This window comes from Bombus bifarius, unplaced genomic scaffold, assembly GCF_011952205.1.
Source record: "Bombus bifarius isolate JDL3187 unplaced genomic scaffold, Bbif_JDL3187 scf7180000007970, whole genome shotgun sequence".
NCBI lineage: Eukaryota > Metazoa > Arthropoda > Insecta > Hymenoptera > Apidae > Bombus > Bombus bifarius.
Window position 1 is genome coordinate 3,901,734 of NW_022884356.1, and position 10,220 is coordinate 3,911,953.

Sequence of the window (10,220 nt, forward strand, 5' to 3'; positions counted from 1 at the left end):
TTAGATTCCTATTTTATACCAACATAATTTAAAAAAACATCAGAAATTCTGTAATAATAAATTAAAAATTACTCTCTTTAAATATTTGATCTTTTGAATCTTTTAAATAATTTTGCCTTTTACAACTATTTAATTCAATTCTTCAGATTTTCATCCTTTCCATTAATTAAACATAGCAATTTCATAAATTCTAACTTAAAGAAAATATTATTAATATACATATTATTAAAAGAAAGAATTAGGAAGATTCATTTTTATTTACAGCAATATAAAGACAAAATTTAAAAAGTTCATACTTTGGATATTTTATTAAAATATACATTTCATCCAAAATACAAAAGGAAAAGATGTATATACAATTGTGTTCCGAAGGTTCTGCGCAATAATGATAATAACAACGGTTATAATAGCAATAATAATAATACAATAATTGCAGTATAGTAACGTATTCGCAATTTCTTAAAAATTTCGCGCATAGCTTAGTACAGAATTTTTAAATACCGGCGTATATGAACACACGGTTGTGAATAAACGATTCCTTTCCATCTCAATATTTTCCTTTTCCATCTCTCGACAAAATAAAATTTCTTTCTTCAATCTTGAAAGTTTGTTCTTTTACGGATACCGATAAATGTTAGCAAAATATCCTGCTATTTGGTAGAATAAAATTCTATTATTGCCGAGCACAGTATACGATATACTTAACATGGAATTCGAAATCCGGTCACCATATACCTTTATTAAAGACTTTAAACATTTATACAATTCAAGAGAGCATTTATACCCGTAATGCACTAATAATTATTGAATTTAATTAAAATTACGTTCGTATTTGAAACTTCACATCGTAGTGACAGTTACTTTACATGATATGTATTAAATCATTTTCTAATTTTGTACCTTCCGTTTTTTAATGCAATGTTCAATATTGTCTCCTGCTGAAGCTTTGCATAATTAGGCTGTCGAAAAGCTTTGAAAGCATTTGCATCATTTTGTAACAAAAAATTACATGAAAAAGTAACCAAAAATTTAATTGCACATAGTGATATGTGTTTGAAAGTGTGAATGATTCTTCTCATTCATATTTAATAGATTTAATTCTCTTTGATTATCCATGCATGTAACATGCTTAGAAGTGCCGAAGCTTTTTCAAGATAGTATTTATTGCATTATTGATTTGTAGATCATTTATTTATAAAATATTTATGTGTCATTTCTTTCAATATATATATATATGTATATATATGCTTTCTTTTTTATCTAACAGCAAGAGATAATGAATTAAAAAAGATTTATAATATTTGATAACTTAAAAAACTGAATAATTTAAATTTTCTTTGGCAATGCTTGCCCAAGTGGTGACCTTAGTATCAATTTCTATTCATTCCTCAATTATAGAGTCATTTATTCTCTAATAGTCTATACATATACTCATAAGATTTGCATTGTGATAAATTTTAGATGCTTTTGAAATTAATTATTTTTTTCCTTCTAAAACTTGCTTGTAGTATTATTTTTTATTCCAAAATATGATGAGCATAAAATTTGTTATTTTTCACATTGATATCAACTCCAAGGCACTAATAAGGCCTTTATTCCCTTATACGTGACAGAAGTTGAAAAAAGTTTAAAATATAACAGATTTGTGGGAGACCCTCATTGTACTTGTTAAATATTCCATTTAAAAAATAGTATATGCAGTTCGTTGCCTTAACAAATAGATTTAACTCTTATTAAAAATTTGAATTATATAAGTCTTAAAAGATTAATATCGTAAAATGAGAAAAATGTGAATAATGTTGCTTGATTGAACATTTGCAAATCAGCAATATTATTCGATCGATTTCAAGTTAATACTGTTTTACAACATTTATCAAATGTACAATGATTGTCATTGTTACACATTTTCTCATTTTAAAATCAAATGATTGCTTCGTTAATATTATACCGTTTTACGTGCAAAGAATAATATATACCTTCATTTTATTATTAATTTTATTAGTAATTAATAAAATTAATAGTAAAATGTCAGAGGTATAAAAGCAAAGTAATCAGACCGTATTTCAAGACCGAAAACGGGTGATACTTTTGCGTATTTAAGTATAAAATACAATAACTTTTTGTTAACGAAATAATTATTAAAACGAATATATGTATAAACTTTTATGGTTAAAAAAAATACGAGTAAACGAGTATAATATTCAAGACAAATCTACAAAGGTGCCTCCCACTGCTTCTTCTCTTTTTACGATATGTTTGATCACAGTTACGTGCAGAATAAAATACAATAATGCAATAATAATACGAAATGATGATTGGTGCTATCAGCCACTAGATATTTTTTACAATAAAAGTAAATGCTAGAGACTAAATAAAGAATTCGTGCGATAAATAAGTGTCTCTATGCTTTACTGTAAGCTAGTAGCAAAGTATAGATTATTTCATGAACTTCTACAACAAAAAGAGTCGATTCGAGTAAAACCATTCTAACTTTACATAAACTCGTCGAATAAACTCTTTCTTTAAATATGTGTTCAATTGTTTTAAATTAAAGCTAATGTACACAATTCACGATTTAGCCTATACTAATATACTAAAACCGACGCGTTTTTATCGTGCAGAAGCCAACTAACTGACTGGCACGTTATACCGTCGTGTTAATTTTATATTAAACACTGTACTATTTACATTTTGTTAACGCACTCGGTGCTATTGGCTCTTAAACAAGCAACAATGATCGTCGCACAACTCATGCTGTGCTACAATAACAAAATTTGCCGATTGCGTTACAAAGTTCCTCGAAGCAAGTGTTCATATACCAATAAAAATAATTTTTAATACTGAGGACATGTATACCACTTTTTCTTACAACTGATAAATGTATTTTGTATTCGTTAATTTCAATTTACGACGAAATTAAGAACTCAACACTTGCATCAAAGGTCATGATATACAGATTTCGTATTTTCCCCTTAATCACGATGACCGACTTGAAATAATACATTATATGTACTAAATTCCCAGCACTGCTTTTTAATTGTTATTTTACTATAATAATGAATTTGAGTATATATTCTTATTTTGTTACTAAACTCTATTATTTGAAAGATTGTTAATATGGAATTATTAATTGACTGTGCATATTGTAATTACATTTAATAAAAAAGAAATTGAAAGCTTTCGAGAATGAAATACATTGTATGGCTGATTTAAAATTCATTGCAAGTAATGCATATTACGAGTTTTTGTTATGAGATTCTTAAATGATTAATATACTTTTGTTCTCTTCATTTTTTACTATTTTCGCTTAATATAAAATACTAACATGAGCATGTCTGTAATTGAACAATGTTTTCCATTATGTGAAAGAATTCATTTTCTATACATATTTGTGCATGCATGATTTTTATATTTTTTTACCATACCTCGAAAACAATGAAGTTAATTCTTTGATGGTGATCTTATAAGTAAATTACTGAGCCTAAAGTTATGACGGAAAACACGATTAATATAAATAAAATAAACATTTAGGCCAATCAACATATTTACCTCAATGAAATTATAACTTTTTGCACATCTCTATCAGTCACTGAATAATAAATAGTTAAAGACCAATATAACCAGAACTTCTGAGGAACCATTCATTAAAACGTTCATGGACGAAGTGTGTAAATCACAAGAGTGTTCACATACATAATGTACCAATCGACAATCACTTAGAAGTCATTACAACCATCAAGGCCATTCAATCATTTGTACAAAACATAGTCAGAATTATTTCCGACGTTTTACGTATTAACATTTTCATTTTATAATACTAGCTCTTCCCGTACTCTCGTGAGATAACATCTCTTGGTACTTCAAAATTTATTTTCAGTTTAGCGACAGTAAAATCTGTCGATAAATATTTCCTACTACGAATGTGTGCAATCTCAGTAATTATATAAAACAAATACATTATATTAATAAATTGAAGTTATGCCTTTTTACCTATTATTCAACAGCGAAACCACAAGTTTCCTCAACTGCTTGTGTAAGTTTGTCAAGCATTTTCTGATAACTGGGATAACTTTCTGGAATATCTATTCTATTGAAACAGGTATGTGCTTTTGGTAAATTTTCACTTGGCGCATCAACGGCATGTATTGTAAATAATCGTGGACCTGCGGCTCCTGTTGATCCTATAAACATGTGTGGAAAATAACAATGTATCTTTATGAAGCAAAATGATTAAAAACTACTAATTTAATTCACGAGTATTTACCTTGTAAAGCTTTAAATCCTTGCAAGGGAACTCGAGAACTTCCAGTAACGAATTGAAGTAATCGAGCTCTCATTTCTTCTCCATAAGATTCTACTATTTGCCAAAACCACTTTACTACTGGCGTATCAGGTGTACAATGTTTTAATCGTGTGTGCATTTTCCAATCATTAATGTCAATCGTCCCTAAACCACCAATAACCAATTCTAATTCCCTTTCATCAAAAGGTCTTAATAGTTGAGGTGGAATTAGTTCGTGGAATCCTTTTTGTAATGCCAGAAACTGTTGTTCAATACCTCGCATAAAGCGATAGTTTACATATAAACGTACATATTCCTTTTTATTTTCTTCAGTTACAGGAATGTCTTTTCCACCTGGTTTAAGTTCATGATTTTTCAACACTCCAAAACTACTATGTTCCACTGAAAACGTAGCATCCAAAACTCCATCTATACTATTTTCCCTATAAACAAAATGATATTTTTACAATATTATCTGAAAATTGTACACGATTATTATTTTTCTTACTTACAACATCCATGTAAGACTTCTATGTAATTCTGGATCAACACCTTCTATATCAGTAAGAGTAATTGCTTTATTAAGCAGCATTTTATAGAATGGAGTTGTAAAACCTCCATCTATATGATGACCATGAAAAACGGCGATTCCTATTATCCTTCCGGCAAAGTGGAAGTACGATAAATGTTCTGGATTTATTCCCGAATCGGGATTAATTTGAAGTGTATAATTGTCGTCTCTTGAATATTGGAAAAGCCCATATTGTGGATTCAACATCTCATGCGACAATAAATATAACCACTCTCGTGCTACTCCACCATAATCAAGACCTTCCTCGCCGCGAAATTTAACCATAAGTCTTTTACGCATGTCTTTTGGTCGCATTTTCATTATTAATCTGTATGATTCCTATAAAATAGATTTATATATTATTAAACCGTTCCTTTAAGCTGCGTAAATATGAATATAAAACTGTACTCACTTCAAATATTTCATTTCTTGATACCTCAAGCCTACAATGTCCACTTTGAGGTTGAAGGGCATTTAATTCTGCTCTCAGACATTTCAATTTTGCCACTAAATCACGTTTATACTTCGGCAGTAATTCATTGTCCATTAGTTCCTTTGGCAATTCTGATACAGTTTGAGCATTTTGAGCTGACGTATTTTCCACTAAAAAATAAATATAATAAATAAATATGCAAAAACAATAAACAAAAATTGTTTTCACTTAACAGCTATTACAATAATGCGCTCTAACAAATAAAATTCCCCAAAAATGGAAAGGCATTCTGCTGGAGTAAAACTGATTAACAATAGGAACTAACCACCAAACAGATATCCGTATAGAGATAAGATAAAATTCTATAATGCACAAATATGTTTTTGTTTTCTTTCTAGATAGCATTAAATAGATAGATTAACTTTTCTACTATTTAAGCGATATTAATAACATTTGAATTTTATAATTTTATAATATACTCAAATATTTAATTTTTATAATATATTCAAAAACATATTTTGTGCTCATATTACATATTTAACTTTGTTATGTATATTACATATTTGTATTACACATTTAATAAGCCTAATATCATTAAAATGTGTTAAGCTTACACGAGGAAGAATTATTATTGCTTCCGTTCTCTGTTCTTGGCCTCTGAACCATGTTGCATTGAATACTTGGTGATGCAGGTGTCTCTATTTCTGTAGATTCATTTGCAACTGTAGTTGTATTATTTGAACTACTCATAGTTTGATTAGTTGTACTATTTTGTCGCCTACTATGAGCAAAACATTTTACAAGTTAAATTATACATAAATTATCGTAAATAAAAATATTTTCATTTACAACTAACTTACTTTAACAGATTGCTTATGATTTGACTGGATAACCTAGGATCAGTAAATTGTGTAGTTCTGTTATTGTGATCCACAAAATAAACACGGCCACTTTGAGTTTGTCGCATTTCCCATCCACTCGGTAATGGTCCAAGTTCACTTGCTAATTCATTAGCTGGTAAATCGCGAGGTATTCTAGGATCGTGCCAAGTGGATGAACCAGTTGGTACATGATAAAAATACACTTGACCTTGTTGCGTTTTTCTCATTTCTATAAAATTTATTTCAAGATTTTTTTATTTTGTATATATACTGTATATGTACATGTATATATACTGTTATAATCATCAATTTTGATATTTACCATAACCTCTGGGTAAGTCTGGTGGTTGCGGAGGATCGTACCTCCTCTCGTTATAAACCAGTGCGCTATTTCTATTTCTATTACTTCGATTAGGCCTTCGTGGTTGAGCGTTGTTAATACCACGTTCAGGCCTAGTATTACCATTCTGATTGCCATTTTGTTCGTCGCTTGCTCGTACTGGCCGTCGTTCCCTTGATGATGCGGGTGTTACGTTTCTTGTGTTATGTTGATTTTGTTGATTTCTATTCTGCTGCTGAGTGGGAGTATTTCTTGGTGTATTTGGGGTAGAACTATCTCTGCTAGGAGTTCTACTAGGTGTTCCATCCCCATTCCATTCAGGTGTACATCTAGTAGGACTTTCAGTTCTTATATTAGGAGGACTTCCACTGCCACTGGGAGATGTAGGTTCAGAAGAAGGTAATGGTGGTGGTTCTGGTGTAGTTGGTATTATACCATTGGTAGGTCTATTATAATCATTAATATAAATGAATCTAATAAAAAAGAAAAATATATCTTTAGAAAAACAAAACCAACCGTGCGTTTGGACGAATCCACTGTGTAGTTCTGGTATAGTGGTTAACATAATATAGTCGTCCACTTCGAGTCCTTCTTTCTTCCCATCCATCTGGCAAATCATTTGGACAGCTCAGATCTCCAAGAACATCAACAACAGCATTATGACCCACTGTATTACTCACAGCACCATTATGACCATCTCGTGATAAAAGAGATACTACAACTTCTCCTTTAACAACATCTGTGTCATCTGAGTGTGCTTTGCAAAGATCTAATCGCTGATCTATAAAAGAATTAAATTTAGTAATTAAACACTGCAAAATTCTAATACTAATAATTGTATAATATTATAGAAATTAACAGAATGAAGTGAATGAATGAGTGTCAGTATTTGAGTACAGATTATAAACTAAGCCTTTTTTTGGCTATGGAGCTAAAATAAAGAAATATTACTATTATTATAGAAAATAATAATTACATCCTGTATCTTTGAGTCTTTGAATCGTGTTGGATAATATTCTTACACATCCCAAAAATCCTCCACCTTTTTTTTTATGGATCTTTTTATGATTCCAAACTGATATCGTAATACCATCATCTTTCCCAATGTACCTGTAGAATTAAGAATTTATGTACTTTTCGTGTAGAAAATTATGCCTTTATTATAATGGGGAAATAATTACAAGTCATAATGTTGATTCCACATGGGATCTAGAGTTGCCTTGCACGTATGTGTACTATGACATTGACCTGAACCATCAACAGTTATTTTAGCGAAAGGGTCTGGTAGGCCTGAAAGAAATGTTTCTTTACACAAGATATTCTTTATGATTTTTATCCATTTTAACCTAAAAGATACTCACGAAACAGATCTTTCCTGGCAAGATTACGGGCACATAAAACTGTAAAATTGACACAATAAATACATAAATTCATTTTAAATAAATATAATTTCTAATAAATGAGTAAAATTTCTATAGCGTAGATAATAATGATTCGTAGAATAATACAATCAAGAGAAAAGCAACATAAATATACTATTAATTTCTAAACACATTTACTTAGCAGTGTACGAAAGATAGCATCATAATATACATAAATATCAATCCTCTTTAATATCTTTGGCATTGACCCATTAGTTTTATCATTCAATACTTTCTAGTGCACAATGATATGAAATAATAATATGCAATTTCATTAATTCAAGAAAAGCTTGACAATTTAAAGGATCAAAGGATAATTTTTTATTATAAATCTCGTAAAAAAAAATTAGCCATGAATTGACAAATTTACAGTTGTCTTTAAAATAACAAAATATTATCAGACGGATAAATCGGACATTCGTTTAACGGATATTAAACTGGTGTATCGGTAGTAAGCGTCTGACATTTGTTAATTAGGCCTATTCACATTCGATTATGAGCTCGGCAATAATCCCCATTGAATCAATCAACAAGGAGCGATTTCAAAGTAAAAAATGATCGTAACGTTTCAAGCTCTATGGGACATGTCATATATCGAGGGAGAGCTGATGCGGGTGTAACAAGTCCACCAAAATTAACGTCTTCAGTCTACGGTCTCCCGGAGTGCTCACGGTGGGGTCTTGACCTCCGATAGGGAGTTGCCATAACCAAAGGACGAAAACCCTAGTCAGATCTTTCTGCGTATTCTTTTCCTCGTACTAATTGAATGATATACGATATCCATAATGATGGTTCTGCCGTTGTTGAAAGATGGGCTATCGTAAAAATTATGACAGGGCTATATCAACAGATACATAACAAATCAAGACACAGGAAGGATCACAACGCGTGTTGGCTATCGGTCGACTTTCACGCTCCTGTCTCGTTAGATTCATCATGATTTCTTAATAAACTCACTCGTCAAACGAATCTTCATGGCCCCGTTCCTCCTGCTACCGCCCGGATTCGACATTTTCCACGCACATTTAACGCTTCCTATCGCACATCGGCACTCTAATTAGTAAATAAAACTGCTGCTCGAAGCGGCGGTACAATCTGCACACACGCAACTATGCACGATCGACTATTGCAGCTGATCGACCTTACCGACTCATATCGACTCAAAACGCCTGTCGACTCGTGCCTCTCGAAATATATCGAAGCCAAACTATGACCTACCGGACGATTACGTTAAAATGATATTAAGTTTTAATTTAACGTAAGTATTTCTCTTTATTACAAATTATTTGAACGTAAATCGTACATGCCTTATTCCTTAAACGTATTTATATATAAAACTTTGTGCTTGTAAATATATTTAAACAATGTGTCAAGATTTTATTATATAAGATTATTTTACGCACAATATACGTTCTAATTGAACTTTCAATTTTTCAAATAATGGTCTTAATGCTATTTATAAAGTATCTTAACGTACGTTATATAATATTAGTGAACAAAAAACTATATTTATTCCAAAAGAATTTTACACAACATAAAACGATAAATGTTTTGAACAGAATTGAAGAGAACCATTTCTTTTGCTCCTAAAGTAATCATCACTATTTTAAATGTAGATTATGTTTATTGAAGATTTACATGTTCTGACGACATAAAGAACTTATAAATTAATAAAATGAAATAAGAGTCAGTAAGCATTCGAAAATAATAAATATGTGAATAATTAATTATGATATAAGGTGGTAGAAAAGAAAGAGTATTATTTCAATATGTTTAGTCAACTTACAGTAAATATGGCGCCGTGATTGTGGCTTAATTTATGTGTAACGATCACGATTACAGCGCTTTCACTGGCCTTACGTTAGAAAGGAATTTACTCGAGAAAAATATTTTGCTATTTCCAACATATTAAATTTGAGTTTGAAAAAGACACAAATGAATAAATATTAAAGTCGGTCAATAAGTTCATGCAGTTCTTGTTTTTTTATTTACATGTCGAAAACCGCACGAACTCTTTCGTCAAGCAAATATTATTCATACTTTCTCGTGTGATACAAATTGGTTGGGGCAGTTCGAAGCCATAATAAATATCAAGAAAAGGAATTTTTTCCTGAACAAATATGAATCATGAAAACATTCGAACGTTTTGCAAACGAAAATTTTATAAATACGATATAAAAACGAAAATGTTTACAAAGCTATTGTTAATACGATGAGGTATAATAATTAATGTGTTACAAAATTTGAAGAAAATTTAATGAAAAATAATTGGAAAGTATTTTAACAATCGTC

The 10,220-nt window shown here is 30.4% G+C and overlaps 1 protein-coding gene across 5 annotated transcripts; it reads right to left on the reverse strand.

Annotated features, from left to right (window-relative positions):
- Positions 1-280: 280 nt before the first annotated feature.
- Positions 281-9,097, reverse strand: LOC117211752 (E3 ubiquitin-protein ligase SMURF1). Of its 5 annotated transcripts, none has more exons than XR_004488321.1 (13): positions 8,886-9,097; positions 7,869-7,907; positions 7,689-7,797; positions 7,484-7,617; positions 7,024-7,288; positions 6,490-6,953; positions 6,147-6,396; positions 5,901-6,067; positions 5,266-5,456; positions 4,795-5,192; positions 4,265-4,725; positions 3,550-4,181; positions 281-3,481 (listed from the first exon to the last, which is right to left on the reverse strand). XR_004488321.1 is itself a non-coding variant. In XM_033455979.1 (13 exons), exons 1-12 carry the CDS (start codon positions 8,938-8,940, stop codon positions 3,994-3,996), a joined length of 2,721 nt encoding a protein of 906 aa, XP_033311870.1. In that variant the 5' UTR covers positions 8,941-9,097; the 3' UTR covers positions 281-3,911; positions 3,991-3,993. The 5 variants fall into 5 exon arrangements, 4 of the variants coding, with proteins under 4 accessions (XP_033311870.1, XP_033311865.1, XP_033311883.1 ...); XM_033455979.1 differs by having other exon boundaries at positions 281-3,911; positions 3,991-4,181; XM_033455974.1 differs by having other exon boundaries at positions 281-3,914; positions 3,991-4,181.
- Positions 9,098-10,220: the final 1,123 nt, after the last annotated feature.